The 21,287-nt window shown below is 37.4% G+C and overlaps 1 protein-coding gene across 2 annotated transcripts in view; it reads left to right on the plus strand.

Annotated features, from left to right (window-relative positions):
- The first annotated feature begins 1,583 nt into the window (after window positions 1-1,583).
- Window positions 1,584-21,287, plus strand: part of top2b (DNA topoisomerase II beta) — a 96,199-nt gene continuing 76,495 nt past the window's right edge. Inside the window, exons 1-6 of one of the 2 annotated variants that reach the window (XM_028461155.1) lie at window positions 1,584-2,103; window positions 11,709-11,870; window positions 16,276-16,366; window positions 18,415-18,478; window positions 19,983-20,128; window positions 20,202-20,299. In XM_028461155.1, the coding sequence (XP_028316956.1) occupies window positions 2,062-2,103; window positions 11,709-11,870; window positions 16,276-16,366; window positions 18,415-18,478; window positions 19,983-20,128; window positions 20,202-20,299 (603 nt within the window). In that variant the 5' untranslated portion in view covers window positions 1,584-2,061. The remainder of the gene's footprint in view (window positions 2,104-11,708; window positions 11,871-16,275; window positions 16,367-18,414; window positions 18,479-19,982; window positions 20,129-20,201; window positions 20,300-21,287) is intronic. The other variant, XM_028461154.1, reaches the window with a different exon arrangement.

Consider the following 21,287-nt stretch of genomic DNA (forward strand, 5'->3'; position numbering starts at 1 on the left):
CAGAAATACCTTTAATAATGTATTTTGACCAGCCAGACCTTATTTGTCCCATTGATACAAAGAAAGGAAAAAAGCAAATATACGGTCTAGGGATCAAACCCACCATGGGCCACCTTTCTTATCCGTCTTTATGGGATGTCTAGAATACGTCGTTTTCAGACATCCAGACGACGTCCGAAAAAGACGTTGTGAAAACTTGCACTCTGCACCCGCCAAAGACATCTTCTTAACTTCAGGCCGTCACGTCATTTCAACGTTGTTTTAACGACGGTCTGCTCAGTGGGGTCTAGTGTGAACTAGTTTATAAACTTAACTGTTAGCTTTGAAAATCAGCTGAAAAGTATCAAAAAAATTAATGTATATATATACTGCATGATAAATGTAATTTATTTGAGCAGTTAGTTTAATTTAAATTACATTTTGTTCCTGAAATCCAACACACTGCTGGGATCAGAATAATCCAGATTTGTTAGTTATCCAAATTCTCCTAAAAAGTTTTGAACAACACAAACTGAGGGTTTAATCTGGATTAAAACCAAATTGGATTACATAATTTAATTTGATTTAAAAATCCCAGTTCCAATGTTTGAACCAATCTATTAGCCAAAATCAGATCAGATTACCTTTTGAACACCTGGCCCCTTCTTCTGAATCATTCCATCAGTCAGTGCTTTAGCATCAGAATACATTTTTTTTTTTTTTTTAAATGTACCCTCATGTTCTCATTAATTCTCCGAAAGAGATTTACTCACAAACAAACAGTGAAGGTTGATATTACTGCTCCGAAGTGTGATGTCCCCAACACATTGTTAATTGTGGACTTGGTTTGTCTATGTCCATAAATGTTTGATTTGTCCACTATTTATTTACATTCAACACATTGACTTTCTGCCTGTGATGGTGTAGGATGTACTGTTTTAACATAAAGTTGTTGGTCTAATATCTGCCTCCAATGTGGATTTCTATTTTGTATTTGTTTAATGCTCAGGTTTAAAAAAAAAAAAAAAAAAAAAATCTCTGCATACTGTTTTTGGTTTTAATTCAGTAGGGTTTTTTTTTTTCGGTAGTTGGAAACTAAATGAATATCTCTGAATGTAATATAAAAACTATAAAATGTCAGGAAACATTATCTTTTTTCTTTTCTTTTTTGGTTTTATTGTTTTGTTCGATTGTAACTTAAAAAACACACAAAATATATATTGAAAAAAACATCCTAAGGTTATATTAAACCACTGAAAAATAGAAAAAGCCGTTGCAGTTATCTTGCTGTTAGCATTTTTATTTGTTTTAACAGTATTTAAGTGCAGGTGCATTTAATTCCGAAAACAAAACCTCTTTGCCCATTTATCATTAACTGTATGTGAGAGTATTATTATTGCAGGGTTTAATTATATACAATACATTATTTAAGTAAGGAGTTCTTTTTTTCTTGTTCACTGCAACTTTACAGGCTGACTGGCCGCTGTAGTTTGATTTATGCTGCCATCTCGCGTGGACAGGGAGTACTGCGTCACTATCAGCTTTGTTTAGCAATTGGTCGAAACGCCGGCATTTTTGAAAAGCCGCCGTCTGATTGGTGGCCTTCCGTGAAAGACGATTCGCCGTCTGTGTTGCAGATGGCGGAGCCGGACAGCGGTCGCTGCTGTTAGCTTGTATTCCTTTTTATTTGCAAATGGTTATTAGTTAATTCCATTAACTGTAGAGCTTTTTACTTCACTTCTACTTTTATATTTATTTATCTGTGCGCTAATTTATCACCTTGTTTGTTGCTTGTGTTTTGTATAGTGTTTGTTTAGCAGTGAGTAGCCAGGTTAGCATCTTTGTTGGAAGTTTGGGCCTGTTGTGCTGTGCCGACGCTGGTCGATTTTAACAATAGCTCATATACTCCCACCGCTGCGTTTAATTCTGTCTTCAAAACAAAAGGAAGAACATGAGAGGCAAAGTGGTCCGGCTAGCTTTCAGAACCTGAAACGTGTGTTACGTTGGTGGAATTATAGTTTTACTACAACCTTGGATATTTTACAAGCCGCATCGAAAATTTATTAAGGATTACAAAGAACGATGTCTAACGGCGCCGGGGAAAGCGGAGGGCTGGCTTGGCTGGTAAGTTAATGTAATATATATGTTTACAAGTGAAACCTGTATGCTATATTTGTGTGGGTTTTTAAAGTTGTTTTATTGTTAAGATTTGTGAAGTAGCTGTAACCCCCCAACGTGTGTTGTGATGCTGCTGCTCACGAACATTCTATTTATTGGATTAGAATAGACTTTTGTCATGTATATATTTTCATTTTAACATATTTAACACGGCAAACTCCACCTTTAAAAATACATATACGAAAAAATAAATAAACATTTTAGGGTATTTCCTGGGTTAGGGTTAGGGCTAAAATAAAAGGGTTAGCGTGGTAGATAAAAATTAATAAAGCAAAAATAAAACTGACGGAGCTTTAAGTCACGTGGTGCTCCTATCACGTCACCTAAACGGGGCAATGAGGGGCGCTCCGTTTGAATAGACGAAAGGCTACGACCTTTTTAATGTTAGTTAATATTTAACTTTCATTTGTTAATGAATTGATATAATTTAAGCATTGCCAAATACGGCAATTATATAATTTATAAATCGGGTTTGTCAGGGCTGGGCGATAGGGACCAAAACTTAAATCTCCATATTTTTCCTTATTTCCATATTTGCTTTGATATGCGATACAAGCCTTGATATTTTTAGCTTGACAAAGTCTGACTAGAAAGACAATTCTGGGTTAAATTTGCTGATGCAAAATGCCACAGTCACATTTATTAACAAATAGCTGCCCAATACTTTTGGCTTTTTCTCCTTTAAGGGACAGAACGTGTGAGTGAGTTTTGTAGAATGGCTTGTTTAGGCGAAGGTCTGGGTTAGGACACACTCAGAAATTTATCTAACTGTGCTTTTCATTCTTTTCTGAGAAGTAGTGGAAGCAGAGACTCCGAGAACAAGTATTTTGATACAAAATAATAAGCTATTAAAACAAAAATATATATATATATATCTCGTTATAGACTATATTGTAATTTTTGCCAAAAAATAAATCTCAATATACCTTAAATCTCGATATACTGCCCAGGCCTAGTTATTCTTAATAATCAATAGGGATGCAAGATTCACTCAACTCCCCATTCGATTCAAGATACTAGGTTCACGATACGATTCTCTCACATTTTATTTTACAAAATGGGACTGTAGACAAATGATGATTGAAAAATATTCCATTATTTTTTTGGGGAAAATACTGTACTGTTTTCCTTTTATTTTTCATTGTCAAAAGAATCCCTTGATAAACTACTCAAAACAATGCAATTTAACTAAAAAATCTTGAATGAAATAAATAAAGAAATAATACAAATGAAGAAGAAGCCTATTCCTTTAAATTCTGGTTCTATAGTAAACAATGCAAAACTGCATAATAGTTTTTTTCTTTTTAAAAGTGCAACTTAAAATGTATTTTGTGCCTTAACAATTGAAAAAAAACCAGTCTGCGGTGCATTTACGTCAGATAATTGTTTGAACCAGCAGAGTACGCTGGTAACCCAGTGGTCGGTTGGTATGCAGATATTCTGGCAGTGAAGAAGAGATGCTATGCGCTAGCAGACAGAGCTAATAGAAAAATGTGACTTTTACAGATATTCACATAATATTACAGATATTCTTTCAGTGCTAAAGGAGTAAGGAATCATTTATGAACATGTTTCAGAGTAGAAGGCGGCCAGAAAGAAAGTCGTAGCAGATTCCGCCCGCCGCCTCAGCATTTGGACAAGAGAAGGATAAATATATAGCGCCCTCTGCTGTTTAAAAAGTACTGCGATTACATTTTCAGAGAATCGATATTAACCTATGAATCAATTATTAACTGCCTTACGAATAAGCGTTACATCCCTAATAATCAATAAATAGGGTTATTTATAAAAAATTTAAATTGATTATTTAAAGCTGCAATATGTAGAATCGTGAGGAGCTTCACACTCCCCAGGACTCGAGACTGTAACTAAATTGGTCTCAAATGGGACTTTTTTCAGTGAGTGCGAGTTAAAATTTCATGTGATTGCATCTGTGCGAGTGCTAGGGTGACCTTACTTTTAAAATCCAAAAGGAGGAAACTTCCTCGTCCTCTGAGTCTTCCTATTATGAATCAGGGTCCGACATTGACACTACACATGCTGCCATGTCCCCATATACAGAGCTGCTGCGTCACCAACACTGGGCAGAGACATGGTCCATCCTGCGTTCACGGACACTGGGGACAGGCGTCCGGGCACGCGGAGCAACAGAGTGCATGGGGGGCGCGACGAGCGAATGTGGCGCAGAGGGGGCAGGGTAGAGCACGTTGAGCTCACCGAGCATTGTGACAGAGCGCATGTGGGGCGCCGAGCTGTGTCCAGCGGAGAGCGTACACGTGCAGCGCTTACACGATTCCACATCAGAGAGGAAGACCTCATCAGAATCAGCACCAAGGGTCCAGAACTGATAGACTATGATGCCAGGCCAGATGTTCAGCTGTGATTCTCCCAGGCCGGAGAAGAGGGATAAGAGACCCCACTATAAGAGCTGAACCCTCTGAATTGAATTCAAGTACAACATTTATGCAAAATACAAACAGAATAAATGTAACCTGTTGTTATGCAGGGCTCTACACTAACTTTTCTAGTGGTAGCACAGAATTTGGCCGCACCCTTTTTTTGATGAATAGTTGACTTAACTGGTGTACCTTAGTTTTGTATGCAGTAAAGATTGACAATGACTTGAGATATTTGCAAAATGTTTTCAGGTTTTAGTGACAATATTGTTATTTTGCAACAAGCAGCGGCTGAAATAACAGGTATTTTATTTTATATAATTTTAAAAGAAGACATATTTTTTTTATTTTTTTTTGAATAACAGCAGAGCATAACAACAGGTTACATGTATTATGTTTTTTTTTTTTTTTTTTTTTGTTTTTTTGCAGAAAGGCTGTACTTGAATGAACTTAACAGTAGCATAACCAACTTAGGATCTGCATTGTTTCACTTTATGGATTTCAAGTTAGAGGGTCCAGCTCTTATGGTGGGGTCTCCTAACCCTCTTCCCCTGGTCAGGGGTCTGCAACCTTTACTCCACAAAGAGCCATTTTGCCTCATCTCACCTGGATTAAAGTCCTCCTGGAGCCAAAAAAATATCTTCTCAATGCAGACAATACAGTGTATTAAATTATATACAGTTAAAATTATGTTGAAAAATGTTTAATTTAAATTTATTTATATTGATCATGTAAATGGAAACTTAAAAACAGTTTAAAATAAAATAAATTGACACCAATAAATAAAACAGTATCTTGCATCTTCAAATGCCTATGCATTTCAGTTTACATGAATTCGATGTAGAGTTATTAGCTCAACACACACAAAGGTGCATATTCACAAGATTTATATAATTTAACCCTAAAAGGCCATTTCCCAAGGGCTTAAAACATCAATTCCATACACAAAATGAAACAGGAATACTACAGAAATTGCTTTTTCCATTAACAGAATGTATTATTAGGATTTGAAGGCCAGAAGGACCTTATCGTAATTGCTTTTATTATTAATATTTTTATTATATTATTATACCATCATGCATTTGCTTGCAAATTTGACCCCCTGAGCACTTTTATAGCTAGCTAATGCCAGGTTATTGCTAACCCACTGATAATGCTAGGTTAACTAGACTAATGCTCCAGTAGGTTATTGCTACATTAATGTTATTGCAAGGTAAAAATGGACTTGATTTTATATAGCGCTTTATCACCACACTGAAGCAGTCTCAAAGCGCTTTACATAGCAGCTCATTCACCCAATCACTCTCACATTCACACACCAGTGGGACAGGACTGCCATGCAAGGCGCTAGTCGACCACTGGGAGCAACTTAGGGTTCAGTGTCTTGCCCAAGGACACTTCGACACATAGTCAGGTACTGGGATCGAACCCCCAACCTCTCGATCAGAAGACGACCCACTACCACCTGAGCCACGGTCGCCCTAGGTTAACTAGGCTAATGCTAGGTTATTGCTACGTTAATGTTATTGCTAGGTTAATGCTAATGCTAGGTTAATGCTAATGCTACATTAATGCTAATTAAAGTTCTGGTATTACTTTGATGACATTAAAGCTATCATCCCAGAGCCACAACCTGCCAATTCGTCACTTCTGTGTGTTGCCTGAGATCTGGGCAAAGTACACAAAAAAGCATATGTAAAACAGTTGAATTAGAAGTTGTAATAGAATGTAACAGGAAGTAAAGAAATTTGTTTTTAGTTAGTAATATGTTGTTGAGAATCTTTAGGTACAATGGACAGTCACTTAGAAAAATTTATTTTTCGCATATGTTCTAATTAGGGATGTAACGATTAATCTTAAGGCAGTTAAAAATCGATTCATGGGTATCACGGTTGACATCGTTACTTTGAAAATTGAATCGCAGTACTTTTTTAATATATATTTATCCCTTCTCTTGTCCGGCAGTGTACGCGGCGGGCAGAATCTGCTACTACTTTCTTTCTGGCCGACTTCTACTCTTAAACATATTCATAAATGCTTCCTTACCCCTTTAGCACTGAAAGAATATCTGTAATATTACCTGAATATCTGTAAAAGTCTCGTTTTTCTATTAGCTCTGTCTGCTAGCATAGCATCTCTTCTTCACGGCAAGAATTTCTGCATGCCAACCGACCACTGGGTTACCAGCGCCCTCTGCTGGTCCAAACAAACTTCTAACGTAAATCAGTTCAATGACTGTATTTTTTTTTCTTCTGTTTTTTTTAAGTCCAATTGTTAAGGCGCAAATACATTTTCAGTTGCACTTTTAAAAAGAAAAAGAACTATTATTCAGTTTTGCATTGTTTACTATAGAACCAGAATTTAAATTAATAGGCTTCTTCTTCATTTATATTGTTCCTTTATTTCATTCAATATTTATTTTTAGTTAAATTGCATTGTTTTGAATAGTTTATGAAGGGATTCTTTTGATAATGAAAAATAAAAGGAAAATGCTGTACTATTTTCCTGTTTTTTTTTTCCCTCCAAAAATAAAAGAATATTTTTCCGTCTTTTGTGTACAGTCCCATTTTGTAAAATAAATCGTGAGAGAATCGTATCGTGAACCCAGTGTCGTGCATCGAATCGTATCAGGAATTGAGTAAATCGTTACATCCCTAGTTCTAATGCTGTATTTTTGTGAGTCTAATGTATTTTGTCCATGTATGTCATGTAATTGATTATACCTTTATCCAATCTGTTCAACTATAAAATATTTTTGACCATACATCAGTCTTAGTATTTACCATATATAGTATATTTATTTATCATCACCAAAATTTTGAACCTCATTACCGAAACCCATGTATCATTACCGCAACAGGTGTTGATTTAATGTCAATTTAATGAATAGAAATCTAGTAGGCGCTTTAAAATGTGTGTGCATAATATATACTTTATGCCTTTCAGGTTTGTCAAATCATTTTGAAAATATCTATAGGTTTCATTGAAAAAACAAAATCACAAAGTGTTAATTTAAATATATATGTCATGTCAGAGTTTCAAGTAACTGTGCAGGACTGTCAGAAATCAAACTTTAAAAATTTGAAAATGTATTCTTTTTTCCAAATATCTTGACGTTTTGAGACCATTGCGGTAATGAGATTGTTTTGGACTTCTTTTGGATAACGTGTTCTAAAAGGTGCTAAATTGTCACTTAAGACCTTGTTAATAATGCCTAAAAAAGAAATGTGTTTATTCTTGTCTTTTTAAAATTTCATGTTGTACCTCAATGAAATGAAAATTTCATGAGAATCACCCAACAACAGGTTACATGTATTCTGTTTTTTTTTATTTTGCAGAAATGTTGTAATTGAATTAAGTTAACATTAGCATAATCAACTTAGCATCTGCATTGCTTCACCCCATGGAATTAATTCAGAGGGTCTCCTAACCCTCTTCCCCTGGTCAGGGGTCTGCAACCTTTACTCTCAAAGGAACTATTAAACCTCATCTCACCTGGATTAAAGTCCTCCCGGAGCCGAAAAAATACCTTCCCAATGAAGACAATACAGTGTATTAAATTCTATAAAAATATATAGAATAATGTTTTATTTTATTTATATTGATCATGTAAATGGAAACTTAAAAACAGTTTAAAATGAAATAAAATAAATTGACATCAAGAAATAAAACAGTATCTTGCAGCTTCAAATTCTTATGCATCTCAGTTGAGAACACAATGTTATATAAAGAAGATTTTTTTTAAGTAATGTATTTGAAACGCTACAAAAAGTAACTTTAATTTGATAACACATGATCATGTGATCAACACATGCTAATTGCTAATTTCTTGCCACACAAAGCATGCATATTTAACTGGCACATTGGCGGTTAAATGAATCTGTTCCCACACAATTAAAATCTCTATTTTCTTGAAAAATAGTGTTTTTGTTGGTTTAATTATCTTACCATGGATTTAAAACTCAAGGTTAGCCACAGGTGCAAGGATGTATTGCAGGAGGTGAAGAAGGAAGGTGGCTGAGTCATTGTACAACATGATTTATTTTAGGTTAACAAATTGTTATATTTTGATTTTATTTGTCATTAATCATTAATGGCTCCCATAGCTTTTATTTAAAGCTATGGGAGCCATTGCAAAAGAGTCAAAACGGCCACATTTTCACTCCCACACACATTTTGTTCGCAGTCTCGAGCCCTGCCAACTTGACCGCAGCAGTGAAAGTGATTTTAACCCCAACACATCGAAAAAGCTATATCGTGAAGTACTTTGTATTTTGGTCGGTAAAAGGTAAATTTGTGGAGCCGCAAGATTAAGTAGTATGCAAGCTATGTAAGATGCAGTTAGCATACCATTCAACCTCTAGCAACATGAGGTTACATCTCGAAAATGTGCATCCAAAGGAGCTTGGCATTATGTGTGGTACTACATCTAAACAGCCATGTCTTGACACATATTTTGCACTGTCCGCCACAAGCGCATTGTCTGCAACATTACAAGAGGCTATCACGCGGAAATTAACATCGTTCATTTGTAAGGATATGAGACCGATCAGTGTCGTGGATGGGGCAGGCTTTGGGGAGTTTTGTCAAGAAATGGAGCCGAGCATAACAGCACCCCAGACCAGATAAAGGAATCAATAAAAGACAAACAGGTGGCTCTTACCACAGACGGGGGGGGGACATCCAAGCACTGCAGAGAATGTAGGCGAATGCATTCAAGAGATCTTGGATGTTTTTGGCATAGAAGGGGCATCTGTAATTTCCATCACAAAGGACAATGCCACTAATTACATCAATGCAGTGGAGAGACATATTCAAACAGTGAATATACCATGTGTTGCACACACAACTTGGCTGTGCATAAAGGGCCCAAGGTCAGAGCCATTGAAATCCCTGTTAGTAGGCTGAAAGTGGCGGCCTCATATTTCAACAAATCTTCCTCCGACAGCTACATCCTCCAGCAAAAAGTACAACTTTTGAGATTAAAAAATGAGAAGCTGATTAATGATTGTCCGACGCATTGGAACAGCACTTATGAAATGATCTGCCGTGCATCGGAGCAGCAAGCAGCGGTGTTTGCTGTCATCTTTGAGAAAAAACTGTCAAGAATGGAGCTGACCACAAGCGAATGGACCCTAATGGAAAAGGTAAGCATCGTGTATGAAATGTACAGCTTGACAAATGCAAAACTGTCCTAATATATATTTTTAAATAGGTAGAATGATGGCCCTAATTTACTTTGTGTGAATGTTAATAAGCTAAGGACAAATACAAACCTGTCCTATAATATCAACGCATTATATTTACTTATTTGCAGGTGCAAGAGGCCCTTAAACCCCTTTTTTTTTTTTTTTTTTTTTTTTTTTTTTTTTTTTTTTTTTTAAAGGATTTTTTTGGCTCTAGTGGCCTTTATATGACAGTTGCTTGACAGGAAAGGGGGTCAGAGAGAGCAGGGAATGACACGCAGGAAAGGGTCACAGGCCGGGAATCGAACCTGGACCCGCTGCAGGTGAGGAACTATAGCCTCTGTACATGGGGCGGGCGCTCTACCCACTGAGCTAAACACCGCCCCGCCCTTAAACCCTTTAAAGTGGCAACAGAAGCACTTTCAACTGACAGATATCCAAAAGCGTTTGGCTGTGCTGCCTTTAATATATGTTCTGCTCACACAACTGAAAAAGCGAATGCCAGACGGACCAGAACTACCGGCATTGTCAGAGATGAAGACAAAGATCGCCACAGATCTCGAGAAGCGTTATTGTGAGGAAAAGGGCGCATTTATGCTGCTTGACAAAGCAAGTTACCTGGATCCACACTTTCATCGCCTTGTTCATTTGAAAGAGGAGCAGAGACAGTAGGTGCAGGTGGCTATTCTGGAGGAGATGAAACAAGTTAATGTGGCAGAAGGCATAGGCAGTGAGGCTGCTAGCGAACAACCCCGTGATCAGCAACCTCAACTTTGCTGAGAAAGCTGTGTTATCTGCTATGGGGTGTCTCTTCGGAGACACGTATTGCACGAACAGCCCAGACCAGGAGGACATCAGCCTGCTGCTTCAAAAAGAGATGTTGATGTATGAACAAGAGTCTCCAATTCCTGTGCAACAAAAAGACAATAGAATAATTTGCAGTCAGTTTCATTTTCTTTTTTTGGTTTTAATAGCACTTTGTTTTTTATGAACCTCAGTTATTTGTTGTCACATTTTATTTCACGTTAAACAGAAACATTACTAAAGTGTAGGCTACTGTACTTGAGTGAATAGATGTTCATTAATAAAGTGGGGTCTGATACAGCATTTTCATGCACTGCAGGCTTCCACTGGTTTATTTCCAGTTTCATGTCAAGGAAAAGTTCCATGTTTATTGCAGCTCGCTCGGAGCTTTTGGTTCTATACTGTAAAAATGTTTCAATCACTGACTGAAGCCTGCTATATTTGGTTATGCGCAGAGAGCGTGAGGGTGTAGGCAAGAATACGTTCAAGGTTGTCAAATGTTCTAACTTGAATAAAAATGAGTAGTTAATGTCTCTTTGTATTAATTTGTCCTGTTATTGACCTAATGCACGTCATTGACAACATGCGCCAATAGATTTATAATTTTCTGTCAATTAAAAAAAGTTTGAAGTTTGAATATATGTCTGTTTTTTTTTAGAGGGAATATTCAAATGTCATTTTAGAGCATTTTTTATTATGTTGGTAAAAACCCCAGCCAGTTGGACTGCACGTTCCTTGAGAACCCACCCGGTCACTCCATCTGGTCCAGCTGCCTTCCTAGGGTTCACTGCCCCATATACGTCCCTCACCTCATACTCCTGCACGGTGAGGTTGTAGCTGCTGCAGTTTGCTGTTTGTGGTGTTACTGCTCTGGATGCCTACCTTGCACTTTCAAGATTCAGTATGGTCTCTACAATTTGGATACGGTTGTATTTTTTTAAAATCAAATTTTAACTTTTTTTTTTGTTTGATATATTCAAGATATACCATGAATATGTAATTTCAAATTAAGTGCTGGGATTAAAATGCAGTTGACTCGGTGTCTGCTACAGATTCTAAAGATTCCCTGTCAAAAATTACTGCATAGCACAAAGGACATTTTCTTAAATTTGATCAAATAAATTTGACTGTGAATCCACTAACTACTAAAAATGCTGGCAAACAGGAAGGTGCAAATGGACGCGGTGATGCTGGAAAGATGGAGGTGTCCAAGAAGGACAAGGCAGGCAAGATGTCCGTGGAGCGAGTTTACCAGAAGAAGACCCAGCTAGAACACATCCTTCTCCGCCCTGACACCTACATTGGATCTGTTGAGCCCCTGACCCAGGTGAGTTGGGAATGTGAAGTTTTTGATAGTCAAAAGGTGGTAAACTATTCTTCCAGACAAGGACCAAGGCTCAGAGATGCTTTAAATTATTCTTAAGATAACAGAGTATGAAAATGAGTGGGTGTAAGTCAGGGTTGGGATCAATTATCATTGTAATTGCGTAGTTGATAGATAATTACAATTATGGCAGAATTATAATTATAACTGTAATAATTTGTTGCTGTTGTATTTGTAATTGAGTTCAGATAAATGAATTTGCATTTGTATTTTGCTTGGGAATACTGGGGAACTATGTTACTGTTCTTTGGCTTACACATACGTAGTTAACAATTATGTTTCATATCAAGTTTTCCCACTACCTGTCAGTGAATTTTACACCCATACAGGTGGCAACGGTTAGTAGGTTAGAGTTAGGATATAATAGAATTGTATTTAAATAGGGGTGATACAGTTTTACAGAGTAACAATACTGTGAATGTAACTGATGTTTATAGCTATTGCTAAATTCGAACTCTTGTCCCTAGTTGGGTTTCTACATAAGATTATAATCAATGCACCAAAATGTAAATGTAAAGATGGTAAAATGACACCATACACACACGCACATGCAATCACAACATGCCTGGAAATTTACCACTTTTCAAATCTACTTTGTGCTTATGAAACCAGTACAGTGCCCATTGGAAGTATGTATTCATTAGGGGTGTTGAAAAAAAATCAATTTGGCAATATATCGCAATATTACGTCGCACTATTCTCGGATCGATTCTAAATGCATTCACATCGATTTTTTGCACTGAAGGAAACATTGTAACTGCACAAAGAAGGCACTGGAGCCTGGGCATGTTGACCAGCTTGTGTTTTTTCAATAAAATGTAAAAGAAAGTACTAACTTTCTGCATTTATTTGTTCTAGGCATATACCTTAGTTAGGTTGCACTAAAGTCATGTTGCACTATAGTCAAAGATGGTTTAAAATAAGGATGCACCGAATTTTCGGCCACAAAATATATTTGGCTGATTATTGCAAAAAAAAGCAACATTCGGCCTTCGGTTTTGTGAGTTAAAATGAAATCAATCAAACAACGTGCAGTGATTTTGAGTCGGAAAAGTGTGTGTGCATTGCTGCAGGAGCACATCAGCAGTAGCAACAGCTCCTCCTTTTCACACGCAAACACAGCAAGACACTCTCCTTCCCGCTCTCCGTCATCCGTCACTGTAAACCGTCCAATTCCACAACCGAGTCCGTTGTAGCGCTGTGAGCCATGAATCCGTAAACATCCCCATCGTTTCCTCCTTACACTACACCGAGTCCGTTGTAGCGCTGTGAGCCATGAATCCGTAAACATCCCCATTGTTTCCTCCTTACACTACACCGAGTCTCACTGCATAACCTGGTGTAGCATTAGCTCGCATTCTAGGAGGCGTGTTAGGTGACGTCACCTACCAACTGGGCAAAATCCTACTGTCCCGTTTGAAGCTGACTTTGTTTTTACAAAATGTGGAATAACAAGGGAGGGAGGAAACATAACTTTTTCAACTCTGGCCCTCTGAATGAGACTAGAGGGATGTATATCACTGTAAAACCATTATAAAGTGATTTTTTTTTCATCATACCTCATTGTTTTATTTGAAAGGCTAATATAAATGAAAAACTTTGTTGTGCTTTTTATGAAAAGCAAAGGCTACTGGAATATTTAAAAAATTATCGTGTCGTATAGGGATCGACCGAAACTGTTTTTTTCCATCCGCCTTAGCCGATGACCAACATGGACTGCCGATTTTCTTGAGCCGATAGTTGGAGCCGATACTACTTTTGCTCACTAAATTTACATCTTAAAAATTACACAATGATGATAACAAATGGTACGAGTCGCACTATTGCGCACAGTAACAGAAATACACTCTATGATCAGATCAAACTTTTGAGTCTTTACCCCACATAGGGGAGATTTAGGAAAAGAAAAATGTAAAAAAAAAAAATCACCAAATAACTTAAAAACTATAAAATGTCACTTGTGATATTGAATGTGTAGCTGAGTTTAGGCTTATACTCCGTTTAGGAACTGCAGGTTATAGTGTTGGTAACAGAGATGCTCTGATTTTTTTCCCATCAGCCTGTTGCTCTTTTTTTCATATATCTGGTCGACCTCGCTGATTACCCTCTCACTGGGAACAGAGGACACTTTCTCAAAGTTTTAAAAGCTCTCCTTCAGTCAGCTCAGTGCTCTCGTGTATTGCCGTGATGTGTGTCGGTCCCAGTGAGTGAGACGCAGAGAGGGAGGGAGAAACACACACACACACGTCCAAACCTCCAACCAGGTCGCTAAATACAACTGTGACACTGACAACACCACGGAACAACGTCAGTATTACTTAATCCTATGACCGGTGTTCGACAGCTACCGTATGAATACATATAGCCACAATGATGAGCAGTTTTATAGCCGACGCATTGGGCATTTCAGTTTACCATTTGGATCCATAAACTTGCTGAGTGTATAGTTTCAAGCAAAACACATGTAGAGCATGCATTTGGCAATCATGTTTCCACTTTTAAACTGTATGGAAACACGATTTCAGCTAAGTTAAACAGTTAAAAGAATGCTTTTAAAGTTAAAATGTATTGTTGTGTTGAAGAGCTTCCTAGTGGGGGAGTTGCACTGCATGGCAGCCTCTCCAGCAGCAGCAGCAGCCTGTGGAGGGCTCTCTGTATATAATGGGATTGGCCAAAGTAGCAGCCCGCATCGGCCGATCACTAGTATCGTATCGTGACCTATGTATCGGGATACGAATCGTATCGCCAGATGCCAGGCAATACACACCCTTAGTATTCATATAGTGGGAGCTTAGGTAGAGTTGTCAATTATGGTCAAATGAGTGTGTTTGAAGGTTGGATGTCCAAAAAGGTATACATACTCTATAGTGTTATAAAGGGGTATATTTGCGGGTGTAAAGTAAGTAAGTATGGCGTGTGCGATTTCCCTGGTTTAAATATAAGGGACATGCGCATGATACATTGATAAATAAAGTTTGTACCAATGTGGCAGTTTTGGTAGAATCTGATAAAAGACATAAATTCGTACAAATAAAAGCATTTATTTAGCATTTAACTGCTGTTTATTGTAGGTGCTGTTAAAATGTTTCCTCTTTGTGGTTGTGGTACCGTGTAGAAAAAACAGGCTGGTGTCACGGTCTGAGTTTACCTCGTACTGACATCGATTATGAGCGTGCGCACTACTGGAAAATGAATTTTTGCTAGTTCCGCTGTGCGTTTTGCTACTTCCGTCATGCTGAAATTGAATATAATATAATTTATTTTCCAAAAAAACATGATTATAATATACATTGCAATAAATTACAGTTAACCTAATGTAACTTAATAATAAGCTGTTGTATTCATATAAATCTGGTTATGACAAATCTGTTTTTTTTTTTATTTTATTTTTTTATTGATGGTCGACTGATGTGATGTTTTAAGCATTTTTTAAAATCAGTATAGCAATCTGCGTGTGTGAGAATGGGGGGTAAATTGATTCTAAATTAATGCGCACCAGTCCATCACATGTGTACCTGCCTGCCTAACTTTCACCTAATTTAAGTAGTTAGGTGTAGTGGCAGGTGTCGCGTGACTGAAGCTTTAGCGATCAGGTGCCCTTCACTATCGATCACTGTCTTTGTGACATGTAAGTACTTTGAAAAAATTGTTAGGCGCTTACGCATGCAGGCGTGTACACGCGTGCACGTCTGTAAGTGTGTGTGAGTGTTGGGTGTTGTATCCTGTCCAATCACAGCACGTTTTTGAACCTGAAAACGTTATATTGATTAAAGTTCTAGGAGTCATTAGTAGTGGATTTATTGTCAAACTGAACAGAGTTTATATTTGCACCATCATTGGTTAACATTTTGAGTTATACCTAATACAAAGCTGATATTATAAACATGTTTGGTAAAATAGCCTAGCTGCTTGCTTACTTAATTTTTATAAAAAGCATGATTTTTAAAAATCAATTTAGGCATTTTTTGGATCGATACAATAATCGCGCGGTGAAATATCGGCAAATCGACTTTTTCACCCTTAGTAGAAATCACGAATCACGATAAGAATTACACCTCTATGCATCCATCTTCGGGACTCCACATCCCACAATGCAATGCACAAAACTTATCCAACTGTGTCAATATGAGTGTTTACAGTGGAGATCAAAACAAACTTTCAACCTTTTTTCTCGTAAGTGATCTTTGATTTATTGTTCTATGAGGCCTACACTGTCTTTATTTGATTAAAAAAAAAAAGGCTTGAATGTTCAGCACATGTTCAAACAAGAGTAGTCTTTGAATTGAACACAATTCGAGGGAATTGTCCCACAAGAATATCGTTGAATATATAGCTGCTTCTTTTCCAGCAAATGTGGGTGTTTGACGAGGAAGTCGGGATGAACCAGAGAGAAATCACCTACGTTCCAGGACTTTACAAAATCTTTGATGAGATTCTTGGTGAGTGAGTCTTACTCTACATAATGCATCAGCTTCATTTTCCAGCTAAGACGTTCACGCCATAACAGATTGTTAGGAAATCTTCATCACTGTTCACAGGACTCATCGTCTGCCATTTGCACCACATAAGATGTAGATATTATGTCCTTGTCCCACTGATTTCAGACGTGTTGTCTTGCATTCAGAGGCGCAAAGGGATTTATTTGCTCCTCTTTCTGTCAGCATTCGTGCATCAGTATTTATGGTGAAAGGGATTGTGTGCTGATGAGCTGTGCCCTTTTTATGTGGCGAATAATTTTTGGTGCATCACTACTTTGTGTTTTTAAATACATCTGAGCACTAAAGCGTCTTCTAAGCAGAGCTTGACACGCAGGGAAAACTATAAAAAGTACTGTAATGGCGCTTTTGTCGTTGGCTTACACGTGCTGTGTAGAGTGGATGCTATTGTAACAAAAATATATAAAAATGAAATACCAAAGGCTTCGATGGCCAGTCCATTTATTGTAGACTACCAGATGAGGTGACCAAAAACCCAAGATGATGATATTGCAGGGTATGAAAAATAGTAGAACTCCACACGATGGTACGTTCCGCACTGTAAAATACGTTTGTTCTCCAGCGCCACACCTGACGCTCATTATGGCTTCCATTTATACTAATTTAGGTCAGAGCCACACCTCTAGCGCCCTCTGCTGCAAAAAGGCTCCACCAGTACACAGTGTGATTTATGTTTTTGCGTCACGTTGGCGCGTAGCCCTGTCGACACGGACCTCTACACCGTGACGCTTGTGCGCATCAACTGCATGAACGCCACTGTACTTGGTCCGTGTTATAAAGATCATTACTTGGATGGATTAAAGCAATTTGCACAAGTAATGATGCAATCCACAATTCAGAGACCATGTAGAGACCCACACAGTGTTTATCACAGATTTCATTGTAATAAAGCAGAGAAGCTACTCTTCATCAACAACTTCAATGTACTTTGTGTTTTCATTTGATAACATATTTAGGCTCTGCACTTAACACCTCAGTCAGTTATAGGCGAATACTTTATTATTGAATGTATGAGTTATTGTATTATTGTATTCATTTTATTTTATATTGTGCATAGTTAGAATGTCAGTGTTAAATAAATTTAATAGATTTTAAATTGGTTTAGTATTTTAATCAATGTTAATTTATACAGTTATAATGCTTTAATAGTGAGGTTAGTGCACATTCATATAGGCATAAATCTAATTAAACTAATAATTTGCATAAGTTATCTTGGTGTTTTGGTTTTCGGCCTTGGTTTTTTTTGTCATTTTTAATTTTGGCCAAGAATTTTAATTTTCGTGCATCCCTAGCACAAATTGCTGGAAGATAAATTAAGGATGTCCTGATCTGATGCATCTAAAATCTCTGATGTAAGCACTTCAGTATAAATGGTCCGTTCCACACTCTGCTCAAGCCTCTTCTATACACAATGTTTTTTGTTGGATTTATTGAGGTTGTTTTTCAGGATCTTCTAATTTTTTTTATTTATTTATTTAATTCAAGTGTAGAATAATCTTCTGTTTAAAGTTGAAATGTCTGTAATTCATTGGTTGATTATAAATAGGTCAGTTTTCCTTACTCCTACTGTTGCTGACGATTGTTCTGTTTGAATAAAATCACTTGGTCAAGTTTTTTCTAACATTCCACACTACAAAATAACTCATAAAAGTATGTTTAATTCATGCTGATATCATATTTCTCTGATATTGGTTTTGTACTGGAAGTGAAAAAGTTGTATCGGGACACTTCTAATGCAGCACATGAATGGGTGCAAAATATCAGTTATCTTTGACACCTCCACTTTTTCATGCATACACAACAGTTGCAACATTGTTCCACCCTATTGTTTGTCCCTCAGCAGTGATTCTCAATCAGTTTCTGTTGTGTTCACCTTTGAAGAAGGAATTTCTTGCTAAATCATTATTTGTTGAACAAAAAAATTCTTTTTGCTTTCAGCTGTGGTGCACGTCCTATGTCTGACTTCACATTGTGATGAATCTCTTTGACAGTTAATGCTGCAGACAACAAACAAAGGGACAAGAACATGACAGCCATAAAGATCACGATCGACCCGTGAGTATTCTATCTTTCCTAAAGTGTGACCGTAACCTGTTCAGCCTTAGACTCTTTTTGTTTCTGCTGTGGCATAAAGCAGTGTGTGGAGGTTTGACACTCATAGAGCGAGACGACACAGCAGAATAATGAGCTGGTGTTTAATATGCAGTTCACCTCCATCCTGTGGATGCTGAAACATCGCCATGTCCTTCAGCCAAGCTGCTGCTGCCTCTCTAATGTCGCTCACAGTATAAATGATGCCATTCGTCCTGCGGCACTCCAGCTCCTGCTGCTTTTACGCACACACACACACACACACACACACAAGCCACAAGGCTCTTTCAGTCTGTGTGTGGTGAGGCTTTCTAAAGACTCCGGTGTGTCTCCTCTAAGCCCTAAATGACACCTCATCAAATAGCTTGGTTAGAGACACAATGCAATCCTTAAAGAGTTCCTTTATCTTCTATTGTGTTCAGTAAACAGCAGCCTCGTTATGTTACTGAGATCACATGACGGAGAAACATTAATCATAAAATATTAAATTATTTGCATGTTAGTAGATTTTCTATTGTCTCTGTAAGTAGAATACTTAAAATAAATTGCAGTCATATAATTTTGAAATGTATTTTAGAAGTTAAAAAAAATCATTAATATAAATAGATTGTGAATATTATTGGTAATGCATTATGTTTTAAACTTTGCACTATTAGTCTAACAATTATTGTGGCTGAGATTGTAAAACAACTTCACCAGCTGGTGACAGCAGCAGCTTTAGCCCAATCATGTGATAGCATTTTATTGTAATACAGAATTTACGTGTGTATATATCTTCTTTTTTATGTTGTTTATTTATCTGCTGCTGCTGAAACACTGCAAATTGCCCCTTTGTGGGACTAATAAAGGTTATCTGATCTTATTTTAGGGGGCACTTCTCCAGTCAAAGGAGCCTAGCGCTGAACGCTTATAGCCAAAATGATAATCACGATTATTTGGATCAATATTGTAATCACGATTATTAATCACTGTTATTCATCATGATAGGAAAAATATCAGTATTTTATTCAACCATTTTTAACAAACAATATGTGAACAGTTTAGAGTGCAAAAGAACAGCTTTAAACAAGAATAATAATCAATACTATAAAATGTTAAATGTACTATGGGCTAACTATATAAATACATTGTTACAGACTCAGTTCAACTCCTTCAAAACAATTTGTGTAAAAAGAAAAGTTAAGAACATTAGGCTTAAACTTACAGGTTTTAAGCAAGAAACACTTAATCACGATTAAAATTTGATTTGTTTTAATTACGAATAAAATTTAATTTTAGTCACGATTCAAATTTGATTAATTTTAATCACATTAAAATTTGATACATTTTAATCTTGATTAAAATTTGATTAAATGCGCAGCCTTAATTGTAATACAGAAGATTTGCAGGCACTACTCAGTCAAAGGTAGATGAACTTTCCTTCTAAACTCACCTGTTTACCTCTGACGTTTCCTCTGACCTTTAACAGTGACTCTAACACCATCTCTATCTGGAACAATGGGAAAGGAATACCTGTGGTGGAGCACAAGGACGAGAAGATGTACGTTCCAGCTCTCATCTTTGGCCACCTGCTCACCTCCAGCAACTACGACGATGAGCAGAAGAAAGTCACAGGTGAGAGGTCTCCTGAGCTCATGCTGTGCAGTCACTGCTGTCAGTGTGGTTAACTTTCACTTTTGTGTTTCAGGTGGAAGAAACGGGTACGGGGCCAAGCTCTGCAACATCTTCAGCACCAAGTTCACAGTGGAGACTGCATGCAAGGAGTACAGACACAGCTTTAAACAGGTGAGTCCACACAGACAGCAGCATACCTGATATACAAAATAATATGTGAGCAGGATTAGTGTAGTCCTGTTCAAGGAGCTGTTGGTACTCGTACTGACCATATTTTGTTTATTTGGATTCCCTGAATACCATTTGCCTATACTAGCCTTAAAAGTCACTTTCTGAGCAACTATACACATACAGGCTGATTTGGGGCCTAGTCATGAGTGGGCGTGTCTATAGACTGGACACTGACTTCCTCCTCCCCGCACGGTGACGTAGGGCCAGAGGACGACCTGCCCTCCTCCCACCCACTACGTAGCCGAGCTCATGCTGCTTTATAAACACGAGACAGAGCGTGGGGGTGGGACGTTTGCCGGTACATACATAGACTGTAGAAAATACATACATAGCACTGTGTGCGAACCATCTGTGCTCTGTTGTGGTCAAATAAAGTTCCTGTAAGAACCAACAAAGACAAACATGAGTTGTGAAATTTGTGTGAACCTGGCTTAGCCTTTTCGGAGGGCTGAAACCAAAGATCCAAACACCAACAATAAACAGCACTAACCATAATAACACACACACACACACGCACACACACACACACACACACACACACACACACACACACACAATAATCACCCCTGCACTAAGAAATGTTAAATGCTAAATAAATACTTTTATTTGTACGAATTTATGTCTTATCAGATTCTACCCAAACTGCCACATTGGTACAAACTTTATTGTTATTGTTGTTTATTGTGCGCATGTCCCATAGAATTAAACCAGGGAAATAGTATACGCTATTTTACTTTGCACCCGCAAATGTACCCCTTTATAACACTATAGACTATTTACACTTTTTTTGTACATCTAACCTTCAAACACACACTCATTTGGCCATAATTGACAACTCTGTTTAAGCTCCCAAATGAATACATACTTCCAACGTGCACTGTACTAGTATTTAAAATTAGAGTTGAACATTATCGTAATTTGTGTTTTA

Source organism: Gouania willdenowi, chromosome 11, assembly GCF_900634775.1.
Source record: "Gouania willdenowi chromosome 11, fGouWil2.1, whole genome shotgun sequence".
NCBI classification, from domain to species: domain Eukaryota; kingdom Metazoa; phylum Chordata; class Actinopteri; order Blenniiformes; family Gobiesocidae; genus Gouania; species Gouania willdenowi.